Source organism: Populus trichocarpa, chromosome 3 (genome assembly GCF_000002775.5).
Source record: "Populus trichocarpa isolate Nisqually-1 chromosome 3, P.trichocarpa_v4.1, whole genome shotgun sequence".
NCBI lineage: Eukaryota > Viridiplantae > Streptophyta > Magnoliopsida > Malpighiales > Salicaceae > Populus > Populus trichocarpa.
This window is the reverse complement of record NC_037287.2, coordinates 12,856,939-12,874,756: the sequence shown is the minus strand read 5'-3', so window position 1 is coordinate 12,874,756 and position 17,818 is coordinate 12,856,939. Positions and strand designations below refer to the sequence as shown.

General features: G+C 37.0%; 4 protein-coding genes across 5 annotated transcripts; 2 read left to right on the top strand and 2 right to left on the bottom strand.

Annotated features, from left to right (window-relative positions):
* Positions 1-143: 143 nt before the first annotated feature.
* LOC7465485 (uncharacterized) lies at positions 144-1,986 on the bottom strand. The gene has a single exon (XM_002303443.4). The coding sequence runs from the start codon at positions 1,713-1,715 to the stop codon at positions 246-248; it is 1,470 nt and encodes a 489-aa protein (XP_002303479.2). The 5' UTR covers positions 1,716-1,986; the 3' UTR covers positions 144-245.
* Positions 1,987-5,050: 3,064 nt separating this feature from the next.
* Positions 5,051-7,732, bottom strand: LOC7491921 (probable serine/threonine-protein kinase PBL15). Its single transcript, XM_002303442.4, has 5 exons — positions 7,142-7,732; positions 6,461-6,596; positions 6,065-6,201; positions 5,853-5,976; positions 5,051-5,649 (listed from the first exon to the last, which is right to left on the bottom strand). Exons 1-5 carry the CDS (start codon positions 7,556-7,558, stop codon positions 5,201-5,203), a joined length of 1,263 nt encoding a protein of 420 aa, XP_002303478.2. The 5' UTR covers positions 7,559-7,732; the 3' UTR covers positions 5,051-5,200.
* Positions 7,733-9,627: 1,895 nt separating this feature from the next.
* On the top strand, positions 9,628-11,224 carry LOC7491920 (aspartic proteinase CDR1). Its single transcript, XM_002304359.4, has one exon. It carries the CDS (start codon positions 9,716-9,718, stop codon positions 11,081-11,083), a length of 1,368 nt encoding a protein of 455 aa, XP_002304395.3. The 5' UTR covers positions 9,628-9,715; the 3' UTR covers positions 11,084-11,224.
* Positions 11,225-12,385: 1,161 nt separating this feature from the next.
* On the top strand, positions 12,386-17,804 carry LOC7491919 (SH3 domain-containing protein 2). 2 transcript variants are annotated; one of them, XM_024597819.2, is made up of 10 exons: positions 12,386-13,080; positions 13,749-13,862; positions 13,970-14,039; positions 14,139-14,287; positions 14,801-14,902; positions 14,976-15,176; positions 15,631-15,693; positions 15,886-16,041; positions 16,649-16,723; positions 17,435-17,804. In XM_024597819.2, exons 1-10 carry the CDS (start codon positions 13,078-13,080, stop codon positions 17,558-17,560), a joined length of 1,059 nt encoding a protein of 352 aa, XP_024453587.1. In that variant the 5' UTR covers positions 12,386-13,077; the 3' UTR covers positions 17,561-17,804. The 2 variants fall into 2 exon arrangements, with proteins under 2 accessions (XP_024453587.1, XP_002304394.1); XM_002304358.4 differs by lacking the exon at positions 12,386-13,080 and adding an exon at positions 13,103-13,648.
* Positions 17,805-17,818: the final 14 nt, after the last annotated feature.

Below are 17,818 nucleotides of genomic sequence, written 5' to 3'. Positions count from 1 at the left end.
AAGATGATTACCTCACAGTCATCGTTTTATTTCATTTGAAGGTTTACTGAATCTTAAACAACATGGAGGTTTTTTTTTTTATCTTCACTGTCACATAAAATGTTTTTTTTTATCTTCACTGTCACATAAAATGATCTTAGTCATTCTTTGAAGCAAACAAACTGAAGCAACATGGTATATTTCAATAGTTTTTCCTGTAAAAATTAAATAAAAATGTAAAACCAAAAAAAGAGCCTATATTCTAACTAATGATAAGTACAATATGTTTCATTTTTGATACAGAGAAATAACCTTTCATATGCCAAAGCCATCTTACTGGCAGTGAACATGGAAGCAGCATACTGTTGGCACGCCTTCCCTCTTTGAGCTAGTCTTCTTGATCCTTCCATCACCGCAGCTTCCAATGCCTCCAGTAAAGACGCCACGTTTGGAGAAAACATGAATCCAAACTCATCATCAACAACAATAGTACCTTTAATACTAGGAAATCTTGATGCCATAACTGGTTTTCCACTCATCATTGCCTCCATGAGAGTAAGATCAAGCCCTTGAGGCCTAAGTGTTGGATTCACAAAGATATCAATCGAGTTATAGAATGCCCTCAATGCAGATGGACTCATAGATCCCAAAACCAAGACTCTAGTGCCTAGTTCTTTGTATCTTTGCTGCCAGGGACCAGACCCTGCCACAATTAAATAGACATCAGGGTGTTTTGTCATGAACTCGGAAAATGCTTCATAGAGAAGAGGATGCCCTTTATCTTTCACTAGTCTTCCAGCAACACCAAGTACTAAACTAGCATTAATTGGGACACCAATTTTAGACCTAAACTCATGGCCTAATCTCACATCTACTCCAAAACCATGTTCATCTACACCATTGACAATTACATGAACTCTTCTGCTAGGAATCTGATACACATCCCTTAGCATCTCACCGCAACTATCACTAATAGCAACATGATGTTCATAGTTCTTGAAAAACCTTATCTCATTAAGCACTTTAGGGACAACACCATGGAGACTTCTATTAAAATCAGGAGAGATGGGCTCCTTTGGTTTTCGTGTCAAGTCCTGGTAAATACTTGATTGTAAGCTTTCAAGAGCTATACCATGCCAGGAAACTGCAAGATTCTGAACGTTGCGAGCTAACCAATGAGGCAAAGCCACACTCTCCGAGTGAACCACATCAAATGGTCTTTCACGTTGGTTCTCCTCATCAAATTGCTCCCATGCCTTGTTATACCTCCACTTGCCTGGCTCGCCTTCATGAAAATGAATTTGTGGATAAGATATCGCACTACCATGAGAAACAGATGGGTTATTTTCATCTACAGGAGAGGTGAAGATATGCACTTGGTGGCCGCGGTGAGCTAGAGCGGTGTGTAAAGTGTAGGCATGGCGTTCCATGCCACCAGGGGTTGTGCCAACAGGCCATTTGCGAGAGAAAACAGCAATCTTGAGCTTGACCGGAGGGGGTTTATTTTCAATGAAGGCAAGGCGGTTCCATGCAAAGTCCGCGTTTCTTAGATCACCTGACCAGGGCTTATTGGCATGGTTGGCAATCAAGGTGGTGCAAATGGAGGTGGTTGGGGCATGGAGGAGAAAAAGGGCAGGGATGGTGAAGAGAACAATGAAGAAAAGCGTGGTGCATAGACTGGATTTAGATTGAGAAGGGATGGCATGAGGTTTCTTGGGTTTGCTGTTGAAGGCCATGTTTTTTTGAGCGGAGGTAATGTTAGAATGTTGTGCTATGGGACTTGCTGATAAGATGTTTGTTGTGCTAAGTTCGATGAATTTTAAATCCGTGTGCTCGAAAAAGTAAAGGAAAGTGGGGAGGTTTTGCGGTGAGGTGGTAACGCACTGAGAGCAAGTGCATGTTAGTGCGTTTCCCACGCATCCTCCAAGACAAAGAGGATCCTTCTTGTGATGCTGACTTGTTCATGGGCAGTTCATATGATAGTTTGAAGAACACATTAACTCCATGTGCTCCCTTTTGTAATGTTGGAGCCTCCCTCCCCTCTCTTAGCCACCTTGTATCTTCTTCTACCATTGCTGCCGATAATTATTATGCACGCCTGCTGGGTTCATTTGACCCGAAACTACATCATAATTACTTGGTAAAGTTAACTTTGGTATTTGATTGACTTTTCTTGTAATATGACTGTGTTAAAAATATCTCTTTTCTACGATAATAGCTTTAAACAATCTTCATGGGGTCTCGGGCCATTGATTTAGACTTCAAAATTACATTCAACCCCCCAGTTTTTTTTATTTTACATTTTTATTCTTTTATTGATTCTTACCCAATTTCTTTCGCCAGCGGGCAGTCAACTTTGCTCGACGTATGTTAGGCAATCGACGAAAGAGGGATCAAATTCTTTTACAAAAGTCAACCATTTTGGGTGGTTTGAAGTCGAAGCATTTCCTCTTAATTTTGACCGAAGCAAGCTAGCTGGTCACAGTTTCTCCGGGGGAGATTTTGGGTGATTTGAAAGCACGGTATTCTTTCTTTCTTTCTTTCTTATGCCGTGCGTTTTGAAGAGAGATCTTCATTATTTTATGTTAATGCTAAATGCCATCAATTTACGGCACTTGCCCGTGATTTTTGCTTGGACTCGAAGCCCTTTATTTTCAATCTCTGCTTGCTTTCTTTGCCAGAACCCATGCTCATAACCTTTTGATGGCTTATATTTCAAGGCTGTTCAACCTAGCTGGTAATTGTCCGTGCTGATCAATTTTATTTTTTTTAAAAAAAATTATTAGATGTTATTAATATATTTTTAATAAAAAAAAATAGACGGTACAAAGATTAACTTGATATGTATTTAGTCGATTTGATAGATCCAAAAATAACTCGAAAAATTAATAAAAATATAATTTGACTAAAAATATATTAAGATGACAATTTTTTTAAAATATTAAAACGACAACTTATTAGATCGACTTAGATAAACTCGGGTTAACTTGTCAAACCCGCTACCTAGATCACGAGACCTTGATAGCTCTATAGAAAAATAATAAAAAAAATATTAAACTCAATTTTCAATCAACTCAATGTTAAATGATAAAATTAAAAACAAAATTTAACTAAAAAAATGAGTTGAGTCAACCCAGATTAACATGTCAAATCTAGATCATGAGATCGAGATAAACTCATATAAAGCAAATCAAAATAAATTATGAAACTCAATTATCAATTAACTCAATGTTGAAGGATGAATTTTTTAAAAAAAAATTAGATTCAAAAAACCATATAAGTTAATCGACAAAACTTGTGACTTAGGTTATAAGATTGAGATAACCTTATAGAATGCAAATTAAAATAAATTACAAAGCCTAATTCTTAATCAATCCAATATTAAATGGTAAAATTGAAGAAAAAGTCCAACTAAAAAAACAATAAAACCCAAGTCAACCAGCCTAACCTGGGTCCTAAGAATATGATAACCTCGTAAAAAATAAATAAATAAAATTATAAAACTTAATTCTCAATCAAACCGATGTTGAAGGATTAAATTGAAAAAAAATAACCCGGGTCAACTTAGGTTAACCTATCAAACTCGGGTTAGGAAACTGAGATAACTCTATAGAAAAAAAATAAAAAACAAATATAAAATCCAATTCTAAATCAACTCAATGTTGAAGGATGAAATTGAAAAAAATATTCAATTAAAACAAGGACAAGTTAAAACCCGAGTGAACATGGCTAACCCGCAAAACTCGTAACTTGAATTATAAGATCATGATAACCTTATAGAAAGAAAATCAAAAAACAATTTTGAAGTTCAATTATCAATTAACCTAATGTTAAATAATAGAATTAAAAAATAATATTTAAAAAATGACAACAAATGACTAGAGTTAACATAACTAACTTGTAAAACTTGCAATCTGGGTTATAAAACCAAGATAACTCTATACAAAATAAATTATAATAAATTATAAAGTCCAATATCTATTAAACCTAATGTTGAAAATTAAAATTATAAAAAATTCTTAAAAAAAAATTAGAATTAAAATAAAAAGAATTTTCGCATTTCATTGTTAATTGCTATAATAAAATTTCAAGTTTAATATATTTTTTATTCTTTGTTTATTTGTTATTGGTGTAAGCGTAATCGTTCTTTTAATTTAATCTTGTTTACGTATCAATTTCAAGCAGTTTTAAATTTTGGGTGACTTTAAAAGTTTTTTTTTTTAACAATAACAGTACTTAAATAAAAATTTAGTAAATAACACTCGGAAAAGTATTTAAAAAATATTACAGTTTGAACAAAAATATAGTTCCTATTTAACATTGAAATAATTTATGATGGTAGTTAAACAATGTGATTAAAATTATATTTTTTAAAAATTTAAAATTTAAATTTTTATGTTTTTATATATTTTGATGTGTTGATATTAAAAATAATTTTTTTAATATATTTTTAAATAAAAAATATTTTCCAGCAATATTGCTACACTCTCCACACGTATCAACCAACAATTTGGGATTGCTTGTGTGATTGGTATAAATACATAGCTTTCTCTTCTTTTTTTTCTTTTTTTTTAGTTTAACGTAGGTGTTCGGGCCAGTTTGCGCGCACCTTGATTAATTTCATGGGCCCTGAAGTTAACGACCATGTAAGCCTCCAGTGGCCATCATATAAACAAACACAGGATTCGAACCTAAAACCACAGAGGGAACAAACATCCTGACCCCAAGCTTTTATCATTTTACCATCAGTTGATAGCTTTCTCTTCTCTTCCTCCCACAGTTGCCACTCATCTCCTGTCAGACTGAAGAGACTGCTAGAGCCGCTGATTCCACTGGCAATGGAGTTAATGCTGAGGTCTAGACCGACAAGATAACCAGTTTGGAGATCACAAGTCACACGATCCCACAAGCAGCAGTTTTTTTTGTTGGTGTCGAGGACAGAAGCTTGGATGCAGTAATAAATTGAGGATCAATCGGGAATTCTTGTTTGATATGTAGCAGTAGTGATCTCTGGTGATCAAGGCATTGGCTAGATACCAAGGAAGAAAAGTACGAAATCCCAACAAAAGAGTTTTAGGAGGTAAGCGTGCATAAGCGGATTGCCATTTGAATAGTGATACAGATAATCAAACAAAAGGGAATGAACACGAGGAAGGTAAGTATGACACAGTCATCTAACAAATGTCTTACACTTAGCCTTGTATTTCATTATTATAAATGATTAATTGCGTTTTCTTGATGTGACTGGAGCTGATTTTCTATAACTTGCACCTCTACTTTCCAACCTTCCTCTGGGGGAAACTCCATTTCTCGCAGTGGATTTTGGTGATGCTTGCCATTGCCCACAAGACACAGCCATATCCTTGTAATGTTGGAGGGCTTCAAGAGTTTCGACAATAGATGGCATTTTGGGCCTGTCTCTGGGGTTCAAACTTATGCACTGTAACGCTAATAGGGCCATGTGCTTTGCTCCCTTGACAGAATACTGGCCTGCAAGTCTTGGATCCATAATACAGCGCAACCTGCGGCTGCTAGTCAGATAAGGTTTTGCCCAGTCAATGATGTTTTGCTCACTCTTCGGTCTTGATCTATCTGTTGCTCTCCTTCCCGTAAGCAGCTCTAGTAAGACCACTCCAAAGCTATAAACATCACTTTGGGTTGTCAAATGCCCTGAAATGCGTTGTCAGACGAGCCATTGTCAGTGATCAAATCTCACAGTAATTGCCGCATATCATATTACGTTTTCGTAATGTAGTTTATTAGTTCAAAAATCCATGCACGATAATGTTAGGGTTGGAATTGTATATTACAGAATCTTCCTATTATGGACCCAAGAGAAAGCTTTGAGGCAACAGAATATTTGGTGCTCAAACCTGTTGAAACATATTCGGGGGCGGCGTATCCATAGGTACCCATCACTCGAGTGGTAACATGTGTCTCTGATCCTTCAGGTCCCATCTTTGCGAGCCCAAAATCTGATAATTTAGCCGTAAAATCCTGACAGCATAATCAAAAAGAACATCTGACATGTCAAGTTTGGGCATCTACTAATCTGATTGAGAAAAGAATGAGATGGTTTACGCACAGAATCTAGCAACACATTGGAAGTTTTGAAGTCACGGTATATGACAGGCTTCTCAGCACCATGCAGAAAGGCTAGGCCCTTAGCTGCTCCTGTTGCTATCTTTAACCTTGTGCCCCATGGCAGGGACACTGAAAGCCCTGTGATCATCAATAAATGAAACAAGACCTAGTTAGTAGCTGTTTCCATCATCTTCATGAACTCTTCTTGCACACGACCCCCTTTATTCATTTTTACCAATTCAATAAAATTAATATCAGAGTCAGGCAATCAGCTTAATTTTTCAAAAGCTTTTTTCCATAGAGAATATACCCATTTTGAATTACATAAATTGGAAGGTAATGTAAATCATAACCTGAAGGAAGAAAAGATTTTGTAATATAGAATTGACCAACCTACTTTTGAACAAGTGATTTTCTAAGCTTCCTCGAGGCATAAACTCATAAACAAGAAGTCGTTCTTCTTCCTCGCAGCAATAGCCAAGCAGTTTTACTAAATTTGAGTGCCTAAGTTGTCCCAAGAATATTACTTCTGCCTGCAATAAAGAAAGATTTATTCAATTAATCAGCAGATATTGGAAGTTACAGAATTAACAATTAAATTATTACTTAAGATGAGTTTGGAGAGTAGATGAGATCGGACATAAGTAAACTAGACATAACAAAGATTGTGCATTGGAAAGAAATAAAAATAAAACATATATCAACTACTTTTCGTAGAATAACTGCTTTTCATCATATTCTGTCTTGTCCTGCTTTTCATCATATTCCGAATCTTTAATACGAAATGCTACCATCATAGTACAAGTGAAGATAAAAAGAGGGAAAACTAGAAAACCTCCAAGGAGATGATGAGAGGAATTTTTGGACATGATGAGATATAAGAAACATAGTGAAACAGGGCCGACATCCCAAGTGAAGGGTTGTACTACGCACCTCACATCATGAAAATCGAGAAAATTACATGAAAAATACCATGCATAAAAAGGGTCAAGATTTGTAAGGATTATAATCTGCCACCGATCATAGAAATAACGAAAATAACAGTGAAAACAGTAATGGAAAAAATAGTTATGGTTACCAGCCATTCACGGTGACCTTGCAGGCCTTCCATGTCCAGAAGCTTAACAGCAACGGCCTGAGCCTTCAAACCTTGCCTCAAATTATCATCTACATAACCCTTATGCACAGTTCCAAACCCACCTTCTCCTAGCAAGAAACTGCTAGAAAAGTTGTGTGTTATAGCACGTAACTCACTCAGTTGAAAGTCAAACAAGTCAGGCCCAAAAGTCTGTGCCAGATCCTCGTTAATACGAATTGATGAAGAACGGCTAAGATCAGAGAATGACAATCTTCTAAACGATGGCAATGGAGCAATGCTCTTGGAAACGTCTGATTTTGATGTCCTACATCTGCTATAGTTGCCAAAGAATGCTTGATCCTCGACTGAACAGCAATTAGCTGTGAATGGTCTCCATGGCTTTGAGGATTCTCTCATTGTTAGTGCAAGACAGCCAGGATATAGCTGGTTGTGTGTGTATAGTTATGGAGTGGTGGGTGCGTTTGCTTTGTAATATAAACATCCTGGGTTTTATTATCTAAAAGCTAGGGAGGACATTCTTTCTTCAACTGCTCTAACTACTCTACTAAATCGGGCATTTTCTTTGTTTAAAATCTTCTTTGTCGTCTACCATAATTCCTTTAGATATCGAAGGGAGGAGTTACATCGGAGGTTACCCTTGTGGCTGGCTAATCAGAGCACCAGACACGGATCCAGACTTTGATTCCTGGGGGCCCAAACTGTAACATTTCCATTTTGGATATGTATAAAAAACTGTAATTTTTTTATATTGTTTTATTATATTAATATTAAAAACAAATTTTAAAAAATAAAAAATTATTAAAAAACAACCAAATCCATAAGTCAAGAGAAATGCGATATTCTTTCAAAGGACGAAACATCACTGGAGCAGTTGAAGTTGAGGTGTTAGAGGATGATGTTTGCATTTCTTATTTCTGCTCCACTACAATAACCAAACACTTACGTCATGCCATGTTCTCTACCGTAAACACTGTCCTCCTTGACTTGAGGATTTGGTGCTTCTTGACCTTTTTTTTAGCATCGTGGTAAATTACAACCAAATTCCTTTTTTTTTTATTTAGTCTTAATTAAACGTGTGGATAGTATCTGTTAAATAGGCCCTCGTATGTGTGTCCACAAGTCCATGTTGTTATGATATGAGAATTAATTCAACGAGGATGAAATTCTGTCATCCTGTTTATTTAAAATGAGAAGAGATTTAATCCTGTTTAGATCAATTGGTAAGTTTATATAATTATTAATTTCAAGATCTTAGAAGATTAATTGAGAAATCCATAAGTTAACTAACTATATTAAAAAAAAAATAAGAAGAGATTTAAAGGGGAAAGCAATCAGGAATTGAAACTAGTTGGGCAGAAGGATTATCATAAAGGGAAGGGCAGAGCAAATTGCTTTCCCACTTTATCATGTTTATGTTTGTTTTCCATAATCTTCAGCCTCCGTCATGATCTTTCAGTGTCATTCTTATAATTAAGGCGATGACCAGTTGCGAGTTTTACTTTGTTCTTTCACATAATCCAGAATGGTCTTTCAGTGCTTGGATTCTGGTCTTCATCCTCCCTTATTTTCTGGGCGATCTGGGAAAAAAATGGAAGCATATGTGCATGTGTTTTCTTGGCAGACAATCCGAAGGTTTGTTTGGGGAAGATTGCGACAATCACAAATGAATAACGTCACCATACCATATTAACAAAATCAGCATCTAACCTTCATGGATGATAATTTCCCTCAAACCTTATGGATATTGATCTGAATAGGTAAAGAATTTTTAGACCTGATCAAGTTCGGGTTTGGGTAGGGTTCAAGTAAAACTCGAAGGCAAAATGTCAAGTTTGAAGTTGGCTATGAATATTAATCTATCCCATCCCAACATGAACCCGATCTAAAATAAATCAATAACCTTAAAGTTTTAAAAAACTATAAAACTATATGGATGTCACACTAATTATGAGCTAGATAGTTGTAAATTATAGCATTCGGGTTTCGAGCCGGGTTATGAATACCCTAGGCCGAGTTGGGTATAAAAAATCCATACTTATCAGGTTTCATTATGTTATTTTGGGTTTGAAAATAATAATAATAATAATAATAATAATAAGCACAATCCCATGTATTAATTCAACTCGTCTGTTTTGGTTCCATGAAGGGTAAAAAAATAAGTTTAGCTAGAAGCTATTCTCTAGAAAAAGCATGAGTGCTTAATTCACGCAAAAAAATGAAACTCCTGAAAAAATCTTTAGGCCTCCCCTCGATATTAACATTTTTAATTAATCCCCTGATCGCATTCCCTCCGATCATGGAAAACGTCAAACCATAAACTCCATGCAGAAAGCCGCCAATCCATTAATTTTCAGAATTTCATAGTAATATTTTTGTTGATTATTGCCATAGTAATGGCTTTAACGGATATATATAGCAATTATGAAAACAGTAATGCATCACTCCCATGATCTCCTTCACCTTTCATATTCCCCCATCATTACAGTAACTCCCGTTTGGATGACCTTTCCATTACCCTGTCTCCATTCCTAGTTTCCTATAAATTATTTTGCCATGCCAATCCACTCTTCAAGCCCCTTAATTTCCCAAATGGCCACCACCAGTTTCGGTTTCGTCACCATTGTCATATGTTTCATTAGTCTATCGCCATTTCCACTCTTAGGCGCAGCAGCCAGCCCTGATCCAGGGTTCAGTCTAAATCTTATTCATCGTGATTCTCCTCTTTCCCCACTTTACAACCCAAATCATACCGATTTCGATCGCTTGCGCAACGCTTTTTCTCGTTCCATATCACGTGTCAATGTCTTCAAGACTAAGGCAGTTGATATAAATTCATTCCAAAATGACTTGGTACCAAATGGTGGTGAATACTTCATGAAAATGTCCATTGGAACACCATTAGTTGAGGTAATTGTAATAGCTGATACCGGTAGTGACCTAACATGGGTTCAGTGTCTGCCTTGCGATCCATGTTACAGGCAAAAATCTCCTCTCTTCGATCCATCACGATCTTCATCATATCGTCACATGTTATGTGGGAGTCGGTTTTGCAATGCATTGGATGTTTCTGAGCAAGCTTGTGCCATGGATACAAATATCTGTGAGTATCATTACTCATATGGAGACAAGTCATACACTAATGGGAATCTTGCTACTGAGAAGTTTACCATTGGCTCCACTAGCAGCCGTCCAGTTCACCTATCACCAATTGTGTTTGGCTGCGGTACTGGAAATGGTGGCACGTTCGATGAGCTAGGTTCTGGCATAGTTGGCCTCGGTGGTGGCGCTCTTTCCCTAGTGTCACAACTGAGTTCAATAATTAAAGGCAAGTTCTCATACTGTTTGGTGCCATTATCTGAACAATCGAATGTTACAAGCAAGATCAAATTTGGCACTGATAGCGTCATTTCCGGCCCCCAGGTGGTTTCCACTCCTTTGGTTTCTAAACAACCTGATACCTACTATTACGTAACACTAGAGGCCATTAGTGTCGGAAACAAGAGATTGCCTTATACTAATGGTTTGTTAAATGGTGATGTTGAAGAGGGTAACGTCATCATCGATTCAGGCACCACCTTAACTTTTCTTGATTCTGAATTCTTCACCGAATTAGAAAGAGTGTTGGAGGAAACAGTGAAGGCAGAACGTGTTAGCGACCCCAGAGGGCTTTTCAGCGTTTGTTTCAGAAGTGCAGGTGATATTGATCTTCCTGTCATCGCAGTTCATTTCACTGATGCGGATGTGAAGTTGCAGCCACTGAATACATTTGTCAAAGCTGATGAGGATTTACTATGCTTCACTATGATATCATCCAATCAAATAGGAATATTTGGGAACCTGGCTCAAATGGATTTTCTAGTAGGCTACGACCTTGAGAAGAGGACAGTGTCCTTCGAACCCACTGATTGCACCAAGCACTAGTGGAAAGTGTTTTACGGATCATGTTGACGTAGTTTATTTGAATAATGTCATGATCTGTTATTGAAAAATCTGGTGTAAGATGTCTTTAATGAAGTCATAAAGCCGACATACAAAACAGTTAGCCAGAGCTAACATTTGAAATTGCCGTTGTTTTAAAACTTCAGAAACTGAATCTCAAGAACATATAATTTCTTCCTTGAACTCGTCTAGAGTTTCGATTTCCCAGTCAACACAATTGTTTGGCTGGCTCGTAACAGGTAAACTGCATTCAATAACAGGTCCACTGCAATTGTTTGTGCAATAACATGCTATAGCTGTCACAAGAAAAAATTGTGAACCTAAACATAATATTAATATTTACTGATATAATCACGCACGCACTTGTAAATTGCAATTCGATGTTGGGTTGGTCCGCTAGGGACAAACAGGGCTTCAGGACAGAGAAACTAGCTACACTAGGAACCCGAGAAACCCAGGTTGCGAAAATCCTGCACCCACCGGCCACCACCACCCAAATACATGAACCAAGGCAAAACATTGGACACGATTAGTGACAAATATTAATTTCACGTGTAATACCTGTAAAGAACTGCACAGCGCTAGCTATCATGTGAGATATGTAACTAGCGTTTTCAGGTTTCTGGGACATCATGTCTAGCTGACTTGGTAGACATAAGAGAATATTTTAGCAGCAGTAATTGTCTTACTAAGTTCGAAACACCAGCTTTAATTGAAAGCTTTGAGTCCAACAAATTCCTTTCGCACTCAGTACTGTGTTTAAGATCAGATTCAATTGCACCAGATGTAATTTGTGTTGGAATTAATTTTAAAATCAAAATATTCTTTTAATTCTCCTATGTATTTATCCTTTTACTAGTATAAAAATATTAAGTATTGTCTTCAAGTCCAAGTCCCATATCATTTCCTCTCTTAGGAGAGTAATATATGTTATATGAAAGATATTTATTTCCACCATGCTTCCCTTTCCATCTTCTCCCTTGGTTATTTCTAACATGATATCATAGCTAGTTTGAATTAGTGGGATGTTTGAGAAATTAAAGCATGTGTGTAGATGAGAGAGTGGACGGAGAAGTGGAATTAAAAGGAAAAAAAAAGTGCAAGCTAATAGAGTCCAACAAGAGAATTGTCATCTTGCGTTGAAAGAATGATAGAAAAAGCCAAAAAAAGACTTGGTGCAAGATGACAATTTGCATAAGAGATGGTGTGATACAATAATAATCACACATGATGAACAAAAAAGATAGGTTTTCTTTAAAAAAGAAGAGAGGGATATGGCCATAGAGCCATGATAAATGCGGCGGCAACCACTAAACAAGAAAAATAACTTGGATGAGTTATATTTAAGCAAATATGTTAGTTCAGCGGTAACAAATTCTTCTTTCATGAGCTCTACAGCAGCAACTCAATAATCTGTTGTTTTTCTTTTTTTAGTCAGCGCCAAAGTTGCTTAATGGAGAGAGTTCTAATGAAAAACATACACAAATCCAAGGCTGGTAAGGCTAGGGAGAAGACTTTGTCCGATCAATTAGAGGCTGAGCAGGGAATGGCTATGAGAGAAAGTGAAAGTGTGAATGGTTGGGACCAGAGCAAGGATTCTTCCACTACAAGACCGCACATTAAAGACTTTGATTTTAAAGATGAAGGATTATGGATGGGAACCGAGTCCGTGAACCTCAAGCTCACATCATAAAAAATTTCCCACGCGCTGGCAATCTGTCACACTGCCATACCTGATGTGGATGAAGAAACAGGGAAGATTTCATACGAAGTGAAGCAACATTTGTGATTGCTGCAAGAGAAATTGGTTTTGAATTCTACAGAAGGACTCAAACAAGCGTGACTCAATCCAAAGACCAGGAGGAAAGTTGAAAGGGTGCATAGAGCTCTGAATGTTTTGGAGTTTAACAGTGCGAGAAAGTGGGATGCCAGGATGTCTGTGATAGCAAGAAACGAGAAGGGTGCAACAACCATGCATGGTAAGATGATCGATCCTCCACCATTTTGTCCGACAAAGCAATACCTTTTCTATGAAAGAAAGAATTCAGGGATTGATTCGAAACATATGACAAACTAATGAGATCACAATAAACTTATGGGTGAGCACTTGCATAACCCGAAGACCGACCCGATCAGCACAGCGGCCAGCACGTGCATCTGGACTCCAGTCAAAACTCTCATTCTTATCCGACAGCCAGTTTCCACTTTCCATTTTTTCTCCGTCTGCTCTTCTTTCCTTTCCCATTTCCCTTTTACCTCTCTGTCCTGCAAAGAAAGCTAACCACAAACAAGTAAATAAGATATTCTCTTTCCAAAAATCTAAGTTACTTTCTTCCTTAATCGCCTCCTCCATTTTTTATGTATTTTAGCAGCCTGAGGCGACCTAAACTTTCTCCCTCACAAACTTTGATCTTGTAACTGTTTTAACTGCACACATAGTAACTGTAGAGTGAGTAATTAATAGAGTAGTAAGAGGTTTTCATTTACATGGAAGCCTTCAAAAAGCAAGCTACCAGGCTTAGAGAGCAAGTTGCAAAGCAACAGCAAGTAATTCAACTTCTCTCTTATCAACTGTTTCTTTTTTCTTCTTCTTTTTTTACTTATAATTCGGAATTTTTGTTTTTTGTTTATTTATTTTGTTTGGCAGGCAATATTGAAGCATTTGGGACATCTTAGTAATGAAGGAATTATCGTTGATGAAGCTGAATTACAATGCTATCAACATCTTCAAAATCTCTACAATTCCACTAGAACTGCTAAGGTACAGTTACTGACTACGATCTTCTTCTTCTTCTTTTCTTTTTTTATGAAGCTTCATTTCATTTCATTTTTTATAGAGGCGAATTTTCTTTTATGTTAAATTAACAGCATTTTCAAAAGAATATTGTTCGCGGTGTTGAAGGTTTTGTATCTGTTAGTTCAAAGCAAATGGAAATGTGTGAGTGTGGATTTTGCTTTTTGACTACTTTGTTTGTTATAGTTCGTTTTCTTTACGAGGCTGATATGTGAAATTTTCGGCTTTGGGGTTTTGTTTTAGTGAGGAGGTTGGCTGATGAGTGTTGTAAATACGGAGCTGAGAATCAGAAGGAGAACAATTATGTTGCGAGGGCTGTTCTTCAGTTCGGTGCCTCGCATAATTTGATGGAAAACGAGAAGGAAACTTTGGTTGGGGTTCTTAATGACCAGGTAATTTTATTTATAGATAGTAACAATTCCAAAGCAAACTGAATGGTGGTGATGAGTGTAGGAATGCATAAATAACTTAGAGGGGCGTGCATGCGTCCATGCTTATGTAAATGCATTCCATTTATGTTAGGAGATCATTGCTTCTTTTGAGTTTTTCTGCCATGTTCAAATGCTAATAGTTATTGTAGTTCCTGCTAAAATTAGTAACTCTTCATTGGATAAGCGGCCATCTGCTTGTTACTATCATCATAATGTTAAATGAAAGCATGAGAAAGATGTTTTTACAATACACAAACTGATATATAGATGATTTGTTCATGAACAATTTACTAATAGAGGTGACATTAGTGTTGTATTGTTATTGTTATTTTTTAAGCCCTAGCATGTGTAGTGCCAAAAATGAACGATGGATTTCTTGGGATTTTTAGCATGAGCTGTCATTTCAGAGAACTTGGGTTTTGCCATATATCTCTTTTTATGTTCCTAATCGAGTTGCAGGTTTTCAATATTTAGGTTTCTAAGCCACTTCGGGCTTTAATAACAGGGGCTCCTTTGGAGGATGCTCGCCGCTTGACTCACCATCATGACAAACTCCGTCAAGCGGTTGAAGTCCAGGTAAACTTTCGTGTCTCATGAGTGTAATGGTTTTGGGAAGTGTGGTAGAGTCATGGTGGTATATTCTTGTCAGGCAGCTGAAGTATTGAGGTGTCGGTCAAAAACCAGGGATTCTGAAATATCTGCCGAGAGTTGCACGAAGCTTCGAGCGGCAGAGGCAAGGTTGGCTGAGCTTAAATCTACCGTGATGTCACTTGGGAGAGAAGCAACTGCTGCCATGTCTTCAGTTGAAAATCAACAGCAACAGATTACTGTTCAGCGGCTGTTTAGTATGGTATTGCATGCTATTCTTCTTTCTCCCTTATGTGTTAGTGCGTGTGTGTGCATGACTTTCTCTGCTTATGCTGATCTTTCTGCTTCTCAGATCATGATCTATTGTCGTTGACAACTTTGACCATCTAAACATCTGTTGTTGCCTCATCTACTCTTTACCTGTTTGGGAAAAGTTTTTCTTATGGTTCATCTTCCTTGTCAGGGAATTCAATTTGGCAGTTGCTTCTGCATATCTGTCTTTGTGGCTAGCATTGAATCCTTCCATTTACCGTTTCAGAATTTTTCTTGTCCTGATAGTGATCTCCTCTCGTTTGTCTTATAAATATCTTGCTTATTTTCAAGAATGTAAAGAGTGGTTTACCGTATTCAAGATTTGTGCTGCTTGTTCAAATTTGGTTTAGGTAAGGGTTATTTGTGTTTTCTGTTTATTGATCTGAAACAAAATCGTTTTTCAGATAGATGCTGAGAGATGTTATCATCAACATGTTCTTACTATTTTGGATAAGCTACATGCTGAGGTTTGTTCTCTGGAACTCTGGACCTGGCATGTTTATCATTTATTGTCTTTTGAAAATCATATTTCTCTTTATCACTCCCTGCTAGCTTTCTTCACTTATCAGGTGCTCAAACATTGCCTTGCTACAATCCTAATTTTATGTCTGAGATAGATTATGGCCGCTGCAATTTTAAAATGTTTATTATTGATTTAGATGATTCTCGAGGAGCAATTAAACGAGTCTTCACCGCAATCGGAAACGACACAGAGAGAGATGATTGTCCCATCTGTACATGAGAATAATACTTCAAATGGATCTAAGAATCACATGGACAATAATAATCAAGAGGACGGGCTTTTCATAGCAAAAGTAAGACGTTTCATCACTTCGAATATTCCATCTCTTCTTTCAAACCTGGCCACACAGCGCAGAAAAATGATAAATATTGCAGAACACTCTTTGATGTTCTTTTCCCTCATCATTTCTCTGCTTGCACAGCTCATAACTCGAAAATGGGAATGTGCCCACACATCTCATGATGTTCGATTCCTGTTTTTTCTCATAAAACTATTGCAATTACTTCTTCATCCCCTGTAATTGCCATCTGCAAGATTACTTTACCATTTCATTTGCTAACGTGGATGCTGCACCCTTCTGTGCCTTGTACTTGAAATAAAACTATTAGTTTAACTCTCTCTCTCTCTCTCTCTCTCTATATATATATATATATATATATATATATATATATATATATATATATATTCAAAGGTGAGTTACCCTTGAAAGTATTTTGTCATCTCACTGATTCATTTGTCTATAACCGTAACCACACTAATTACACAAGGAGCCGTATGTATCTATGTGCTGTCATGGAATTTTATGTCAATGCGAACTGCGAAGAGATGTTCTCTTTTTTAAGATTCACTGTTTTCTTGTCCTTGGTGGTCTTAATTTCTTTTTATTCTTCAATTTTCAGGTCATACACCCATTTGATGCTCAAGCTGAAGGGGAGTTGAGTCTGTCTGTTGATGATTTTGTTGTGGTCCGGCAGGTACTTTCTCCACTGATCATGCCTTTGATGACCCATAGACTGTTATATGTCACGCTATCATTTAAGACAAAACTTGGAAATTGAAAGCATAAAATAGTTGCAAAAAGAAAAGTCCCTCTCTAGCTACAAAAGAAAAAAAGTCTGCAAGATAAAGTAGTGGCTAAAATGTTTTTACTAGTGCATTATTCTGGCCTCTGGGAAAATTTCAGATTCCCGTCCATGCCTCAAGATAATTTGTCCATGTCCCAGTATCCCATGTGTAAACATGTTTGTAGGGTTTTTTTTTTCTTTTTCCTGTTCTGATCAGCAACACATGGTAGTTTGAAGTATATTCTATTTCTTTTCATTAGAGCTCTGCCTAGTTATGGTTTTATCTTATGTTAGTTTACATTAGAGCTCTGCCTGTAAAATGATTTTGCGCCAAGGCTTTTACGAGGATAGATCTTGGTGCTTGCAGTTGGCAGTTTTCTCCATTAGAAACCCAGAAACTCTTCTTCTCTTTTGTCGAGCATCATCACAAACACACGATGGGAATTCATCTGCATACCACTATCTATTGATTGTTGAATATCCTTAGTTCTCATCATTGTCTCTGTCTTCATTGATTTACTCCGGGAGATGCATCTTGAATGCAAATACATGTTTCAGAATGAGCACCAACTTTTTCCTCTCTAACATCCCCTTTCTTTACTTTTTGTTGATAATATCAAGGTGGCTCCAACAGGTTGGTCAGAAGGAGAATGCAAAGGCAAGGCTGGATGGTTTCCCTCTGCCTACATAGAAAAGCATGAAAACTCACCTGCAAGCAAGACAATGGAAGAAAGCTTAACTTCTTGATCGAAATTGTTCATGTACAGAAGATGTATATGTCCTGTTTATATTATAGTCCAAATCTATGCAGGAGCGGGCTACCTCGGTGAGCGAGTTATTGAAAGCCATTCCTTCTGGCATGGTTTTATTTATTTTTGTGTTCAGGGAAATAAGGCCAGTGAGCAGCTTGTACTGAATGTGTACCTGTTCATCTGTAGTAAATTTTGTTGGATAATAAAACGCGCCCGCTTGGGTTAAGCTATCTTCTAAATTCAAGCAAGTAAT